Source organism: Stegodyphus dumicola, chromosome X2 (assembly GCF_044657685.1).
Source record: "Stegodyphus dumicola isolate Sdum_Otavi_A_Nest chromosome X2, ASM4465768v1".
NCBI lineage: Eukaryota > Metazoa > Arthropoda > Arachnida > Araneae > Eresidae > Stegodyphus > Stegodyphus dumicola.
Genome location: NC_140781.1, coordinates 103,249,681 through 103,268,459, shown reverse-complemented (window position 1 = coordinate 103,268,459; position 18,779 = coordinate 103,249,681). Strand labels below are relative to the sequence as shown.

General features: G+C 34.0%; 1 protein-coding gene across 2 annotated transcripts in view; it reads left to right on the top strand.

Annotated features, from left to right (window-relative positions):
• The window catches only part of LOC118184681 (rab-like protein 2A), a 79,274-nt gene that overhangs the window by 33,613 nt on the left and 26,882 nt on the right, over nt 1-18,779 (top strand). For both annotated transcript variants that reach the window (XM_035354389.2, XM_035354388.2), the window contains one exon: nt 17,633-17,730. In XM_035354389.2, the coding sequence (XP_035210280.1) occupies nt 17,633-17,730 (98 nt within the window). The remainder of the gene's footprint in view (nt 1-17,632; nt 17,731-18,779) is intronic.

Below are 18,779 nucleotides of genomic sequence, written 5' to 3'. Positions count from 1 at the left end.
AAGTTTCTATGGAGTGTAAAAAGCATTTTTCCTTTCAGTTTAATTCCGCATGACAATTCAGAATTCCGCTATTCATCACCTGCTTTAACATTCCACACGACTAAACCTTACAAAATAATGCTTCATGTGAAAAGTACAGCCCCAAAAATCGTGCCACCTAGGGTTAACCACTTACCTATAATTCTGCTATTGATTCCAAGGGAAAGGTGCCCACCAGTCGTCGAGTGGTAAAGTCGCTGAACATTGGTAGCTCAGTCCGAGATTCGAATCTCACAAACGGGCTAGCTGCATGGGTGTTTTCGTGGTTTTCCCTGTGTGTAACGTGTATATGAGCCAGTTTCCATTAGAAAGTCCTCCACAAAGGCATTCCTTCTCTTAGACAGATAGCTCTCTAGTGTTTGCCATAATCCCATAAACCAAACCAAAACCAAGAGAAAGGTGCAATAACGTTTCTCTTGCAAAGAATATCCTATATCTTGCAAAAGCTCTAAAGTTGCAACCTCCCTCCCATTCAGAAGACAGAACTTTGAGAGCATTTTAAATATTTAAATCAAACCAATAATGATAAAAGTTTCCCCCTGAAAGATGACTGATCTGTTTATTCCCAAACTCGTAAGAATATATTGACTTTCCCTAAATAGCAAATATTTCTCAATTTTCATCATGGCATCAAACTTAAAAAGAGCTCTACCTGACAGCTCTATTAACGAACTTGAGTAGAACCATATAAATCCATTCCAGATTTTTTTGGCTGATTGGTCACAGACATCATGGGCTGTCCCGAGAAATTTTTACTGTACAGCTCCAAGAATTGGCTGTTAGTGTGTCGTGCATATCTTTTGTATAAAACATAGAGAAAGGTGGTGGTGGCAGTAATAGAACAACATAAAGATGTTTTTCATTATCCTGTTAGCCTAAATGTAGGTAATTTTTTATTTAATTACTAGAGAAATTCTAGGGGGAAAAAAAAAAAGAAAGGTTCATTCAGAAATAGATATCCATAAAGTTTATTGCTTTTGACTTTTTTTAACATTTTGAAGATCCACTGTTGCTGTATAGAAATTAGACAGGATCAGAATTTTCTTTCAGTATCTGGTGGGTTTAAAACTGCATTTATTAATTGTAATTATTGGACTCGTAGCTATTAAATTGGATAGTTAACTTTGCTGTTCTCTGTATTAAATTACATAATAAAAATTAACAAATTTTTATTTTTTGATTGGATGCATCACTTCGCTTGCCTGATGCCATTCATTCATAGAAATTGTCATTTTCAACATGTAAGCAGATTAAATTATCATTTGAGCAGCATCAGAAATCTCATTTTTCTCAAAAACTCTTCATGGTCATTGTATGGTGCTATTAATCATTATGACCCACTTAAAGGATCTTTTTCAGAGAAGGCTGTTGTGTGATTGTAAGTTAACTGCTAAGGTTTTCAAAAAGCACAGCCATATTTCTTCACCCTTTATGGGAAACCTTGTCGGAGTTTAGATAGTCATATGCAATGTACCCGTTTATGTATTTGCCATGTTTCAATTTTTTTTTTTTTTTTTTTTGCAAAAATACCTCATAAAAAATGGGGTGATATGCATGAAATATGCATGAAACTATATTTAATGTAAAATTTGTATTATGAAAAAAAAAAAAAAAAAAAACTGAATTGCAATAAATATGGCAAACTAGTTATTTTCTGATAAGAAATCATGGTACTAAATCTCTCACTGAAATGTCATATACATAGATGGTGGACATACATGAAAGGGAGATGAAAAGTACTTACTATTTAAGCGATAAAGATTCTCTGTAGGATAATATGTCCATCTCAAACTAGGATGCAGCTATCATAATGTCATAGTACATTCAATATTACATGATTTAAGCCTTCCTAGAGCAGATTGTGCAGTGTCTCCTGTAGAGCATGAATTAGGCCCTGCCTGTTGTATGTCAAAGAATTGTGAGCTGTAGCCCACCCATCTGCTTGTGATGTCTCAATGCTGAGTGTAACTGAGGTCTGAAGAGTATGCAGCCAGTTGATTTGAGGATATTCTCATTCTGTAGGAGATTCTAAATTCTCAATTGCTCTTAAGTCAGTGAGACATATCATTACTGTCTATAAAAGGAAATGTATGTCCTCTGGCAATAGCACCATGCCTGTGGCACTGCCAGTCTCAATAGAACTATGGAAAACATACACTGGTGTGCAAAAATTAAGGACTAAGTCTAAAAATTGGCATATCAGCTGAACGAAGAGGCAGAGCGGACAGGAAGACCAATCAGGAGATCAAGTAAGGTGATGTACGGTAGCACATGCGCAGATATGCAGGTAGACGTAATGGGGGAGTGTCTGAGTAGTATAAAGCATGTTGTCGGTGTAAGATCAGTATTTCTGGCAAAGAGATTGCACGCAGTATAGCAGTTAAAATCACACCGAGTTGCTGCCTCAGCGAGAAATGACGAATAATCAATCTGTTAGACGACATCTGGATGCTTTTACCCGAGGTCGAATCATTGGGAAGTTGGAGGAAGGCGCAGTGTGACAAGTATGGCTTCAGAATTGCTCACAGCATCGTTTCACGACTTTGGAGACAATTTCAAACTACAGGAACAGCTATCCGGGGGTTTCGTAGTGGTCGTCCATGAGGAACCACACCCGCAGATGACTGGTATATTGCCTTACAGGCCAGAAGAAACAGCCGGCAGACAGCGGGAGAAATCGCTAGACACACGACACGGGCGACTAGGTGACTGATATCGCGTTTTACCGTGGCCAGAAGACTGCATGGTGGTGGTCTGTTTGCACGATGCCCTGTACGGTGTGTACCTCTAACGCCTGCCCATCGAAGAAGGTGTTCTCTGTGGTGCGGGGAACACCGGAATTGGAGAGACAATGAATGGGGACGAGTACTCTTTACAGATGGGAGCAGATTCAGTCTGAGTAGCGATTCTCATCGCATACTCATCTGGAGAGAGCGGGGAAGCCGCAACCATCCCTCGAACATCATTGAAAGGGACAGGTATGGAGGTGGCGGTGTTCTCATTTGGGGAGGCATCATGCTTGGTAGTCATACAAACCTTCACATCTTCGGCGCAGGTTCAGTCAACGGGACTCGTTATTGTAACGAGATTTTTCTTCCATATGTGCATCTTTTTAGAGGCGCTATGGGTCCGCAGTTCCTTTTCACGGACGACAATGGACCATGTCATCGCACAGTAGCTGCCAAACTGCTCTTAGAGAGTGAGGATATTGAACGTATGGATTGGCCGGCACGATCTCCTTATCTCAATCCCATCGAGAATGTATGGGATTTTCTAGGCAGACGCTTGGCAGCTCGTACCTTACCACCAGTAACGATTCCGGAGCTTCGATTGACTGCAAGACGAATGGGCAGCAATGCCTCAACAACTCATTGACACCCTCATTCTCAGCATGGGCAGACGCTGTGAAACCTGCCTAGCAAGTCAGGGGATATCATATCCCCTATTAAAGACCGGATGTTTCTTGCTGGACACCCATCACAGGGATGTTTCGGCCTTCAGTCGCATTGCGCTCCATGCTACTTTTTCAATATTGACTAAAATGCTTCATGAGAATAAGTTCTTTGAGTATCAGCATTAGTTCATAATTCCTACTATTCGCGGAAATATTTGGCCTGACTAGAATTGCCGGTTTGGCTTTAACTTATAACTCGAGTAAAGACGAAACACAAATGCGTAACGATGAAAGTGTCGGGGACGGTTACTCGAGTTTTACAGGATTTCTCTACAGTAATTGATTTTTACTCCAAATTGAATTGACTAAAATGCTTCATGAGAATAAGTTCTTTGAGTATCAGCATTAGTTCATAATTCCTACTATTCGCGGAAATATTTGGCCTGACTAGAATTGCCGGTTTGGCTTTAACTTATAACTCGAGTAAAGACGAAACACTTTCGTATTTACGTATTTTTATCAATTATTGTTCATTGAACGGGAGTTGGTTTGTTCCCCTTGAAAAGTCAACTAATTTCCGATCAATGACAATGATTACATGTTTTAATTTTTCCTTTTACAATTGAAATGTTATTCTTCCTGATGATTTAACTCCAGTCCCCGTTAAAACATTATTAACATTTTGCTTTCAAATTACTTCAAAACATCTTTCAAAATATAACTTACCAGTATGGATGCACACTTTTAAAATAATTCTACTTTAATTAAACTTAAGAGATAATATAATCAATTAATCAATACTGTTTAGGAAATAAATTTTATATATATATATATATATATATATATATATATATATATTTGGGTCAATATTCACATATTTTTCATCCAACGGAATACTATTCAGAAATAAAGATTAAATATAAAGCATGTAAATACATGTGTGTGGTATGCATATTCATAGTTTGCTAAACATTTTAAACAATTTACATTTAAGTTACTTTATAACAATTGTCAAAATTGAACTTACTAACTATGGGTTCACTCTTTTAAGATAATTCTACTAAAATTAATCTTAGGAGATAATATAATTAATATTTCTTTAGTAAACAAATTATTATTAACTTACTTTGCAGCAATTGCGCAAGTAGTAGAATAACTCGATTTCGCACTAAGTGAATTTAAGATAATATATATATATATATATATATAATATCTAGATTTGTGTTTGTGTGAAGTCACGAGGTTTCGTTTTTTCTCTCGCTTCATCTGAGAATCTTGGAATGAAATTTCGCTATAAATCTTGAATGGTGTCTGGAAGAAATTTTGACCGTTCTTTTTCTAAAGTAAGATGAAAACGACGCCAACAATTAATCAGGTGACCATTGTAACAGAAAGCCATGGCAGGCAATTACATTGGAAAGTTGATACTGTACTGCCAATCAGCTACTGAAATTACATAGCAAGGAACTGACAGTCGAGACTTAACAGAAATGCGTGGGCAGATTGCTAATGAAGAAGCCTACACCTCATATCCATATCCAGCAGGTAAAATTATAACAGCCTCAAACTTGATAAAAAGTTTTGGCTGAATTGACAAAAACAATATAAATTTTGGATATAAATTCTACTAAGGAACTCGTTCTATCAGCGTCATATATACAAAAACGCGTTCTTTCAGCGTTTTTGCATATGTGAAATACAAAAATTACAAAAACATATAGGAATAGAAATGCAATTAAAATTTGATTCAAAGTTATCAAGAGGAGGTAGATCAGATTCAATTGAACCCCTATCCCCTAGAAAACCACTGCGCTTCTGTTTATCCAAAATTAGCTGATGAACCATTCTAAATTTTTTAATTATAGCAGTTCACTCTAAAATTTTGAACTCCGTCTCGACGCAGAGGAAGTACCATTATAAAATAAAAATATAAAACAAAAGCAAATCTATTTCTAAAAAATTCCAACGTCCAATAAAGTACAAAAAATTAATTAGAAGCTTTTTACTTAGTTTAAGTCAAATTAAATGTAGAAATACGAAATATACACTGGTGTGCAAAAATTAAGGACGAAGTCGAAAAATTAGCATATCAGCTGAACGAAGAGGCAGAGCGGACAGAAAGACCAATCAGGAGATTAAGTAAGGTGATGTACGGTAGCACATACGCAGATATGCAGGTAGACGTAATGGGGGAGTGTCTGAGTAGTATAAAGCATGTTGTCGGTGTAAGATCAGTATTTCTGGCAAAGAGATTGCACGCCGTATAGCAGTTAAAATCACACCGATTTGCTGCCTCAGCGAGGAATGGCGAATAATCAATCTGTTAGACGACATCTGGATGTTTTTACCCGAGGTCGAATCATTGGGATGTTGGAGGAAGGCCGCAGTGGGACAAGTGTGGCTGCAGAGTCCGGAATTGCTCACAGCATCGTTTCACGACTTTGGAGACAATTTCAAACTACAGGAACAGCTATCCGGGGGTTTAGTAGTGGTCGTCCACGAGGAACCACACCCGCAGATGACCGGTATATTGCTTTACAGGCTAGAAGAAACAGGCGGCAGACAGCGGGAGAAATCGCTAGACACACGACACAGGCGACTGGACGACCTATATCGCGCTTTACCGTGACCAGAAGACTGCACGGTGGTGGTCTGTTTGCACGACGCCCTGTACGGTGTGTACCTCTAACGCCTGCCCATCGGAGAAGGCGTTCTCTGTGGTGCCTGGAACACCGGAATTGGAGAGACAATGAATGGGGACGAGTACTCTTTACAGATGAGAGCAGATTCAGTCTGAGTAGCGATTCTCATCGCATACTCATCTGGAGAGAGCGGGGAAGCCGCAATCATCCCTCGAACATCATTGAAAGGGACAGATATGGAGGTGGCGGTGTTCTCGTTTGCGGAGGCATCATGCTTGGTAGTCGTACAGACCTTCACATCTTCGACGCAGGTTCAGTCAACGGGACCTGTTATTGTAACGAGATTCTTCTTCCATATGTGCGTCTTTTTAGAGGCGCTATGGGTCCGCAGTTCCTTTTCATGGACGACAATGCACCATGTCATCGCACAATAGCTGCCGAACAGCTCTTAGAGAGTGAGGATATTGAACGTATGGATTGGCCGGCACGATCTCCGGATCTCAGTCCCATCGAGCATGTATGGGATTTTCTAGGCAGATGCTTGGCAGCTGGTACCTTACTACCAGTAACGATTCCGGAGCTTCGATTGGCGCTGCAAGACGAATGGGCAGCAATGCCTCAACAACTCACTGACACCCTCATTATCAGCATGGGTAGACGCTGTGAAACCTGCCTAGCAGTCAGGGAAGATCATATCCCCTATTAAAGACCGGATGTTTCTTGCTGGACACCTATCACAGGGATGTTTCGGCCTTCAGTCGCATGCTACTTTTTCAATAAAGCTCCATGCTACTTTTTCAATAAAGCTTCTTTTTATCCCTCTGATTTGTCTTTTAGTAAGTGTTGCTTACGTTACTCATGTCCTTACATATTGGGGATCTTACGGTATTAAATGTGTTGATTTGGAAAGCTTTTGTACAAAGTTATATTGAAAAAAACTGTCTCGTCCTTAATTTTTGCACACCAGTGTAATATTCAATTAACTTCATTACAGTAATGGTCACTCATCATTGTGCTTCATTGCCTAATGCCTTATAAATTCGTACGTCCATTAATTATGATGCCTTCTTACACCTTGCCTTTCATAACACCATAGTAATATCCTTTCTCTTGTGCTTTCATGTTAGTATGCTTTATTCTTTTCATGGCTAGTAAACTGATATTTGGAATAGGATTGCAGACTGAATTGGCAAAGACATTCAATCGCTTCTTCAAAAGCTCCACAGCCTGTTACAGGGCAAGGCTGTCTCTCCATGTTTCCTCTACCTGACCCCATTCAGTTCAATAGCCTTCCATCAGTTAACTCCAATTAACCTTAAATCTTGCTTGACAGCGTCTATCCATCTAGTGTGTGGTCTTCCTTTTTGTCTTACTCCCTCAATTCGTGAAAAAGTTATCTTTTTGATTGGAAATGCATCATCATATCTAAACACGCGTATCATCATATCTAAACACTTCTGCATTATCCAATTTTGGTAGATGTGATGCCATTCCAAAGGCCATTTCCGGTGGTTTTTGGATGGCATGTCACATGTGATAAGTTTTTAGGTATGTAATCTTATGTAACTCTCGAACATCAAATTACAATTTGGCAGAATATGTTTATCTCTGGTGCTATATAAGGTAGCCCCATAATTAGTTTAATGGTTAGCAGTGCTGACTGCTCTACCATTGCGCTCGTTGCGAGTTCCTGAGAAGGTGTAGATATTTGTACAAAGTCTGTTCGACTTAAAATACTCGCGAGCCAAAAATCCTCTTGAGTGGTTTGGTTGTATGTAAAGAAAGGTAGTGGGTCTTAGGATATGTCTCCAAGGATGTTCTCCATCAAAATTGGGGATGACTGTGCAGTTAGTGCATTGGGGTGATATTAGTACAACCAGTGGTAAAAATCTGGCATTCTTCATACCTTGCTATAGAGCATTTTTACAAATTGGCCAGCTGTATAGAATCAATTGCATTTTTATTATTACTGGATTTGTCCTTTAGTTTAATTACTGAGAAAGAGTGACCTCCCAGAACATATCCAATTCCCATAAAATGCTGTCTAAACCTAGAAAGTATACTTAGCATACCAAAATCAATTGCAATTTTTGATCACAAGGCTTTCTTCCGGCTTTCCTATAATTCTTCCATGTATAAAATTATAGAGATGGTGTCTTTGAGACATGGTAAAAGTTTTCATTAATAGAGTTATTCTTTCAAGTTATTCTTTATGATAAAAGTAGCTCGCTGGTAAGGTTAATTTCCTTTTTACTTGCTTGTGAGCTGTCACGTGACCCCTAAGATCAAGAATCAAATTTACATATTCACAAACCAGTTGCTGCACATTTTATTACAAAAATTACAATAAATTGCCATATCAATTATGATGCCTTCTTACACCTTGCCTTTCATAACACCATAGTAATATCCTTTCTCTTGTGCTTTCATGTTAGTATGCTTTATTCTTTTCATGGCTAGTAAACTGATATTTGGAATAGGATTGTTACAATGAAATTCATCCTTAAATTTTAGATATGTACATAAAAAAGGAAGTAACATTTTAATTAACCATGGACTACCATGTGCTACTGGTATCAAATTGCATGTGGGCCACATGCATAATCTGAAAGCAAATGGCAAGGCCAGATAATTTTTTGACTAAATTTTTAAAATTTTTAATAGAACAAAACAGCAAACTGAAGTTAAATTTCATATGTAAAATATTTATCAAAATTTACATAAATAATAATAGCACAAAGGAAAAAATTCAAATATTTTGTATTTGAAATCTAAAACAGGGTTCATATGGTCCTTAAAAGTCCTTAATTTTTTCAAAAATGATTTTTGGTCCTTAAAAGTCCTTAATTTTGGTCAAAATGAATAAACGGTCCTTAATTTTGCTCCTTTGACATTTCTTATCATTTCTAATGATTGCCATTCTAAGTGTGAATTGCGATTTCTCATGAATATGGAATTAAAATTACACGGCTCTTAACCAATCTGTTGGCAGATTTGCATTGCAAACGATAAAAAACAGTTTGCTACCCTAGGACGAAAGTATTGGGTGTCTGATTGGCTATTTACGCAGTCTTTCGAAACAGGTGTTATCCATAAATTTAGGCAGATTGTGATGAAAGCGTGAAGCCGGAAGTTCTTTAAGAGGCGAAAGTAATGATGAAGGTGCTCGATGAAAAAAAGGGGGGATTCTGAAAATATTTGCCAAAATTAGAACAATCCCAACTTGGAAGGCCACAACACCTCCGACGCCAATAGGAACGAGATGCCTGGAAAGTGCATTTTCAATAAACTGTGGCTTCATCAAGCTGACTACAAAGACTGGATATTGATGGATGACAGTCCTTATAAAGCTAAATGTGGTCTTTGTCTGAAACAAATTAAAATTTCTAGAACAGGAGAGTTAGCGCTGAAAATTCACATGAAAGCTAAGTTTCGTTTTATCATTTCAATTTGTTTTTACATGGTTTTGCTTACCTTAATTTCTGTGTTTGTTTGAATTAAGCCATAAATTAATTTTTGATCACTTTCTACGGAGTTTATTTATTTTTTTTTTGCACATATGTGTATGGGATATCGGGATTATGAGTTTATTTCTGCAGAGGGTCCGTTATCGATTTCGCGGGAAATCTGTTGGCTCCATTTCGATTTTAGGTCGCCAAGGGCAAATTTGGTAACGCTAGCCAAAAAAAAGTGAAGTTCGGAAATACGTTTTGAAGCTTCAATAGACAATTAAGTATTTGGTTTAATCCTATGTGCAAGGTATTCGTTGCATAAGGAATTTGGCTACTTTTGGCGACTTTATGATGAGCATTAAACGGGACATATATGATGGGTAGTTAAACGGGTCATTTTGGTGTTGGCGATAATTTTCAAAATTGCGCCAAGGCTGCACCATACTAGAATTTTACCAAGTATTTTTATAAAAGGAATACTGCTTTCAGAAGAATGTTATTGAATTTTAATATCACATCAGTTATCCAAATAGTTGGTCGATATAAAATTTCATTGTGATAATGATTGAAATTATCTTTTGTTATTAAGCTAATTTCACCTATTTATAACTAGAAATTAAAATATAAGCTAAATCCTGAATAAAAAGTCAGTGTTGAAAGAAAAAATAAAAGAAACGGAAGATTAATAAATTAAAAGAAAATGACAGATAAGCGGAATGGTTGCTACACGGAGAAACGTGTTCATGGTATTGCCAATATCGCATTCTTATGGCAATTTTAGCGATGTAATGGAATCTCTGCAGGAATGCTTGCCTAGAATATTTTGCGATGTCGCAATTTTTTATCGATATAGTACATTTTTTAAGTGTTAAAATATAATGCGTAAGAAAAATTCATACATTTTTGTTTAACAATAAAACCAATTATTGCAGAATTTTTATCTTTGCTCCATCATCTGATAGATAAAGGAATAATGTTTTAATTAAAATTTTCTGCTGTGAAGTTCTGCTTTTACTGATGGTTGAAAGAGCCATTGAAATATGGGATGACTTGCTATTATATATTATAAAAGTTGAAATGGGGCAGTTTAAAAAAAATTCATTAAAATCCATCTAAAATATTTTGGAGGCAACTAAAGATAAAACATTTCTTATAAAATTAATTTTTTTTCCTCTCTCTGTCAAAAATATTATTGCCTTTCCTTGAATATTATCAAAGTGATAAACCACTTATTCCCTTTTTTGCTGAAGATATCTTAAAACTTGTAAATGATTGCTTTTAGCACTTTAAAATTTTGAAACTAGAATATTCAAAAATAACTAGAGCAGAAAATCTTTATAAATTTAATTTAATAATCCAAATTGTTATAATGATAAAAGTAAAGTTTATTTGAGCAGTTAATGAATGAAAAATGCCGCAAGAAGGACATTTCACAAGCTGCAAGTTTTGCATTGAAACAAGGTCAACAATGTGTCTGAACAATGGTACAACACTTAATGGCTAAATGTCCAATAAATTATTCTCTTATTCGAAATGTATCTTGCATAGACCCATAGTTGATGGCTAAAAGTCCAGAAAAAGCCCAGAACAAAATGAAAATAGTTCTAACGGTATTAACGCGGAATAAACGTGTTTTACAAGATAATTGTGATGAAATTCTGCTGCAGTTTGGAGAGATTCTAGACAAAGTAGTTAAGACAAATTTACATGAATTTTCTACTTTTGATCCTCAAAATCTATCTCTTGACACATTTCTCACTTCTTATTTTCATGATTTTCACTATTCTAAAGTATGGAAAATAGTGAAAATGATTCTTATCTTGTCACATGGACAGGCCTTTGTGGAAAGGGGCTTCTCTGTAAATAAAGGAATTGAAATTAAAAATTTAAGTGACTCATCATACATTTCTCAATGCACAGTATTTGATTGCATAAAATTTTCTGGAGGTATTCTTAATATCGAAATTAATAAAGAAATGAGATCAGCAGCAGCTTCGATAGATGCTTTTAGCAGATGAAGCCGAGACCAGCAGGAACATTGATTTGTTTATCAAAGCAAATGAACTTAGAAAAATAGTTAAAAAAAAGGAAATAGACATAAATAAATTAGATGTTAAAATATCTGAAAAAATTTCAGATTTTAAAAAAGCATAAATGTTTTGTATCTTTTATTGTATAGTTTATTATTCTAGTATCTTTCAAAAAAACAAAGAAATAAATTGTATGTTTACAAATCTGTTATTTTAATCTGCAAAATATTCTTACATTGCAATTGTAATAGTATATGACTGTGTTTAAATAAATATCAAATAAGTTAAATAATAATCATGTAACTCTCTAAAATATCTGTAGCTGTTATTAGTGTAAAATACACTTATACATGTTTTTTAAGAAATTATGTTCTTAATTTAATTAGGTCCTTAATTTTTTCTTTGATGGTCCTTAAAAGTCCTTAATTTTCATGTAAGGAAATGTGTACAAACCCTGTAAAAGATGGAAAGAAATTTCTTTTGATTATACTTTGTAATTCTAACCTGTTGACAGCTAAATATTAAATTTTAAACTTTCATTTATTTCATGTAATTTCAGTATATTTTCCAATATATTTTTATATAGTTGAATTAAATATTAAATAACATACTTTTAATCTAGACTGGAAACATCAGACTACTGAAGCATTACCAGTTCTCAAGTAGTAAATTAAATTTACTGACTGTGTCAACAAGAAAAGTTCTTCACGTTACCCTAGTGACATAACCTGATGTGCAAACATACAGTGTCCAATCTATTCAACCTTTTTTCCTTTTTAGTAGTAGTTATGCATATGAGCTCAGTCCGTATCTTTATCTCTATAAGCATCATATTTGCAACAAATACATAATAAAATGTATTTGCTGGTCACATAGTTTCTTCAGGGCCTACATACAGCCCACATTCTGCGAGTTTGAGACTACTGCCATATGCCAAAGTTTGTCTTCTAAATAAATCAATATAAGCTGCACGACACAGCACATTTATTTATATACATGATGTATTTTAAAGTTGTGCATTAAACAGAATTTTTTGCTTATAAGAGATAATAATCTTATAATATACAATGAAGCACTGTTTATATATTTCTCATTTGTATGTCTTTTACATTTATACATAATTTCATCTTTGTTCCGATTCAGTCCTGTTTTTTTAATAGTAAAATATTTCTTTTATGTCTTGCATAACTTCGTTTTTATGTTGCTCTCACCTGACTTAAAGCATTGGTTTTGCGTTTCACAACCCCACTGTTCAGTTATTTTTTCCAGAAATGTGGGCAGGAAAAGGAAACAGCGGCAGGAAGCATCACAGTCTAGTACAGGAATTAAAAATCAGTTCATGAATAGAGGGGATATTTAGAAGCAAAGATATAGTTTTTATTCTGAGCAGGACACTGTGTTAAACAAAATGTCCCAAAAGCAAAAGGCATTCTTTTAAAAGGTAAAATTCAAATCTTAAAAGAATTTGATGAGAATACTTGTTTCACAAAAGTTCACTTAGCAAGAAACTGGATATTCCTGTGACAGCGCTAACAATGATAGTTTATGATAGGAAAATAAGCTGAAGAAAGAGCAGAAATTTGTGGACCGTGCACTTCAAAAATATTATGTGTTCCAGATGAAAGAATTCCTAATGTCGAAGCCATTTTGCTCAAATTTTTTATTCAGTGAGAAGTCAAGAGAAATGGCTCTGCGACTGAATGTGAAAAAAAGCCTGTTTTTCAACTTGATGGCTGCATAAATTTAAACTGCAACATGAAAACCCATGTCATACATAAATAGAGAATCAAAAAGCATTGCTGCTGAGTTGATTGAATGGATGTTCAAGAATTTATTTGCCAGAATAGATGCTTAATTTCTTAAAATATTAATATTAGTTAGCTATTTATTTAAATATTACTTTTAAATATGTTTCAACATAGTTAATATTTGAAACTAATCAAAAGTACAATAATAAAATTGTGTAATATTAGTTGCAGATTAGTAGTGTCAAAACTGCTCTACTGAGATGTATATGCTTCGTATAGAAAATTAAAATTTCATTTATTCATCTTTCTCATTTGTGACGTCGTTTGTGAATGGTCCCTTGAAAGCCATATAAAAGGTGCTTCATAGTATTTCAAATAGCTAATGATGCTCAAAAGAAATGGAAAAAAAATAACTGGTTCAGTTCATGGAAGGACAAACTCATACAGTGTTGCCAAGTGGTCGTATAAATTTTAGGAATGTTTATTTATATAGGGTTAATGTGGATTTTATCAAAATATGTGAGGACCTTCTGAATGAGCAAGTACTCAAGAGTCTTCTGAATGAACTCCAGTTATGAAATAGGTGCTGTGTATCTGAACCTTATTAAAGTAAAATTATGCAAGTGCATCATTCACAGGGGATGAAAAACTTGTTAAAACATGAAATAAATATTTGTTTTTGAAAACATTTAAAATAAAGGTTTACTTGAGAAATTTTATCTTCTTGGTGAAGGTATAAACTAGCCAGCAGCAGCAGGAGGCTATATTAACTGTATATCAAACTGCCACAGTAGTGCTATTTTATTCCATTGCGTTACTGTAAAACTGTGTGTGTTGCAGAACATGTATTTTTGACATGAAAATAATCGTATATATGCATTTAAAGAGCAAAAGATAAGATGTATGATAAGTTATTAACAAACTGTGTATGTTAAGATATTCATGAAAAAGAATAAGTTGCAAATAAGTAGATGGTGCTGAATGATGTAAAACTTGCATGTAAATTTTGTTAGTATTTTTTTAGTATATTTATTTTTTATGTATATTTGTGTTATTATATTTATTTATTTTTTATATTTTTGTTAGTATATTTATTTTTAATTTTATTAGGATGTAGAGTAATCTAAAACCATACTATTTCTAGGATCAGGATTTTAATAGATGAGATAGGCATTCATATAGAGAAGAACATGACAATTGTAATAAACAGACCTGTCCTCTTGACTTCTAAAATTAAGTTTCATTTTCATTTCAGTATCTGTAATAGCACTAGAAAGAAAAAAAAGTGATATTGTGTCTTAATAAATACACTATTGTGTTTTAAAACTAAAATTTGTATAGGTTTCTTTTGATGTTTACATGATGTGAAAATCTTATGAATGCAAGCTCATTTTGTCAGATGTATGCAGAGGTTACAAAATTTGTGGAAGATGGTAACTTTGCAAATGAAGTGAGGAAATGAATAAAAGGATTATATAGTAGTTAATGGAACTTGATGTAGTTAGTATATGTATTTTGAGTTTAAATTATTACATTCTTAGAATACAGATACCATATATACTTTTTGTAATACAAGCAAAATCACTGATCAAAGGAATTTGTTTCTGTATGCATAAGCTCATAATTGTAATATAATCCAATGTCTGTGCAATTCCTTTTAAATTACTTAGTGATCCCTAGTAGCATTTCTTGCCAGTACTTTGTGTCTATTTCTGTTTTTTTTTTTTTTTTTTTTTTTTTTTTTTTTTTTAAACCAGATAGTGTTTCGTGCCTATCATCGTCTGAATTATTCCGATGTTCGATTTTTTAAAAAAAATTTTGGATACATGAACATTTTGCACTGCTAATGGAAAATTATTAAACATCATAATTGTTAATAGTTCATTTTTACTATGTAAATTAGGATATTTTTTCAATTTCTGCAGTGTTTTGTTCCTTTCTGCCTCTTAATTTCATAAAAGAGATTGTAAATTTTTCATCTTTTTGATAACGCAAAGTAATATATCTGCTCACAAGTATATATTTCATATAACTAGGGATACTTCAAATATTAAATAGAGGAGAAACACACCAATGTAAAATTTGAAATTAGGCAAAAAAGCATTATTTAGTATAGATTTAGAATGAAAATCTTTAAGTTTCAAGAGTGATCAGATATGTATCTCTTTTCAGAAAGAAAAGCATTTTTGTAAAATAGCAGCATGTGCTTGCTCTGTTCTGCCCATTGCTTTTGCTGTGAAAAAGCCACTGTTTTTCCTATTTCACAAAATTGTATTTGCTCCTGAAGAAGGGGGACCTGTGTCTGATCATGCGAAAACCCTATGCCAAATTGCTTTTTTTTTTCCAAATATTGCTTTTTTTTTTCCAAATTTTAAATTTCAGATGTTGTCTTATCATATCACTAACAAGTGAAATATATATATCACTCTTCTACATACAAACAGTTAAAACAGTCACCCTTTCTTTTACATGAAAGTGTACATGTTTATACAGTACAAAGTCTGAAATCCGGACACCATTATCTGGAACGATCTAAAGTACGGACCTCAAAACCAGCAACAACGTTTTTCTCCTAGGCTTTACACATGCCCATTTGATTCTCCCCCTTCCACGCATCATAAAACATCTGGAGAGTCCCGATTCTTAATTTCACTACGATACTAAATAAAATACCTTGTTATTGAAGAAATAAACATTTTAGCATAAATTTGTACAATCAGTAATTTGGCTCCTTTGCTGCGTATCTGCTTTTTGGCACACATCTCAAACCAAAACATTCCACATAGATACATCGTTAATCTGACGCCAATCTGGCAAATCATTATTTATTATACTTTCCTTTCATCACCACATGTTTATCAAAACATGACAACTTGAGAAATGACTCATGTAGCGATGCGTAAGCAAATTTTTTATGTTAGTAATTGAATAATAAAGGAGTATGGTAACATTTTATGTTGACATTATGTTTAGATTACTGATTTGAGTTAAATGTGCTAAAAAATGATGATGAGGAAAAATTTACCAAAAATTTCTTTCCATATGCTAAAAATAGATTTTGTTGATGATACTCATAGACCCAAAGATTACATTTAGGGCTATTTGAATTAAAAATTACTGATTTGTTATTCACATAAACCCAGAACCAGCACGAAGGTTTGTTTGGCAGCACAGAGTCGCAGAATTTAGGACCCACAGAGACTGCATCAGGCAGTAAGATATCTAGCAACGGCCTTCAATAAGGCTTAAGTATATGTGGGAATTTATTTATTCAGAACTCTGATAAGCTTTAAGCATGTGCAAGAAATAGACACAAGTATAATAAATAACTAATACAACTCAGGCTTAATTGTCTCGGTGCATGATAGAAGCAAGATAAATTTTAATGGAACAACTTGTCATTAGTTGCCAAGCTCATGGTGCATAGCCAAATGTGTATAGTGAAGGATAGCTAAATTTGATGATGCTAGCTGCGAATTTTAAAGGTTTTTGAATATCGCAAAACAAAGGTGAAATTTGCCAGTCAATGGATTTTGTAAAGAGTAATAAATGAAGATGATATAAAAGAAGTTTTTCATTGTGATGACAGTGCTTCTAAACCATCAGTCAATGAATGGCGAAATTTGTAGTATGGTTCTAGATCCATAAAATACCGCAATCGATAGTGAAGCAAGTGACAGAGAAGTTACTGAAAATGAGAAAATTCTGATGGACAAGTTAGTCAGGATTCTAGAAACAGCAGGTACAGGAATTCCAACAATGTAACTGAAGAAGAAATTATGTCTGTCCTCAGAATTAAAGAGAAAGGTATTAGCGCAAAAAACGGAGCAACTTAAACAACTTACGTTGAATAAGGTAATTAAATAAATATTAAGCTTTTTTTTTTGTAAATTTTGATACCCTTTAGATGATAAATACTTCATTATTTCATAAATCACGAATTCATATTTTTAATTTTATAATTTCTACATGCCATCTTACTAGATTTAAAGTGATGATCTGATATCTGGAAAAATCCGGAATAGCTGAAGTCCGGACAAGTCCAGATTAATGACTTTTGACTGTATCTATGTAATTTAAGAGCAGATTGTAAGGTTCGTTCGTTGGAATAGATTGTAAAATTAAGTGGAAGTGCATCTTTTCCATGAGTTTGTCTTTATCAATCAAGAAATTTGTTCTAACATTTTTTTTATTCCTCAGATTATTTAACTGTATTTTTAACCCTTTAATAATAAGCAGTAAAGTTATTCTATTAATAAAAGTGTAATTAAACTTAAATTCATGTATTTCATCAAAGAATGACCAAAAACTTTTTGTTCCTTTGCAGCTAATCCTTCTGTCACAAAGAAATCTTTTCATATACCACAAAGATTAAAAATGCCTCTGTATTTTGTTTCTGCATCAGATGGAACAAATGTTGTTAAGGTGAGTCTATAAGTGCTGCAAGTTCAATAGAATGTAGAAGATAATACTTTTAATTGTGATTTAAATTTCTTGTGTAGCATACATATTCATACATTAGCCACCCAGTTTATTTATGTAGATGATAAATGGTATGTTATTTAGTAAAACAGCATTCATGTGTGTTCTGTATTGGAAAAGTATGAAATAAAAATATATATCTTTATTTAACACATTTTATTATTTTTAGATCAATTTTTCACGTTTTATAATTTTGAGATTATTCACACTTTTTATTACTTTTAGAAGGTTGATCAGTTTATTTATATTAAAAATTAAATTAATCTAGTAGGATGATTTTTAATAGCATTAGGATTTATTTATTAAATAGAATAGGATAGAATTATTTAAATATGTCAAAGCACACGAGGGCTATCTGCCTAAAGGGAGGGATGCCTTCGTGAAGTACTTTCTAAGGGAAACTGGCTCGTATGCACGTTACATATGGGGAAAACCACGAAGACGCCCATGAAGCCAGCCCATTCGCGGGATTCAAACCTCGGACTGAACTACCAGTGTTCAGCGTCTTTACCGCTGAGCTGCTGGTGGGCGATTTTTAATATAATAGTTTTAGAAACACAGGAGTTGCTTTCTTCACTCAGCAGCTATCTTCTGTTCGTGGTAGATAAACATGTTAAATTTGTTCGTATTTAAAGTAGATTTAAACATGGAAGGCAGTTTCATCACACCATAAAAGAAATTTATTGTTGATGACTAAAATTATTGCAGGTAGGACCTCTGTGATCATTACAGCTGGAATATTGTTGCAAATTGATTTAATCACAGTTCTTTTGTGCCCAAATCTTAATATTTTCGTTGTGTATTTAATGGAATATTTTAATGTCTTCTTTATATAATATTCAAATTAATTGCAAAATTTTGGGCATTTAATTGATGTTTTGTGAAGAGCAATGAACTGCTTATATTTTACTCAAGTAGTTAAAACATGTGATCTATAAACAGTAGTTAGAAAATGAAAATATTTTTTGCACCATTTGGATGTAATAAAATGA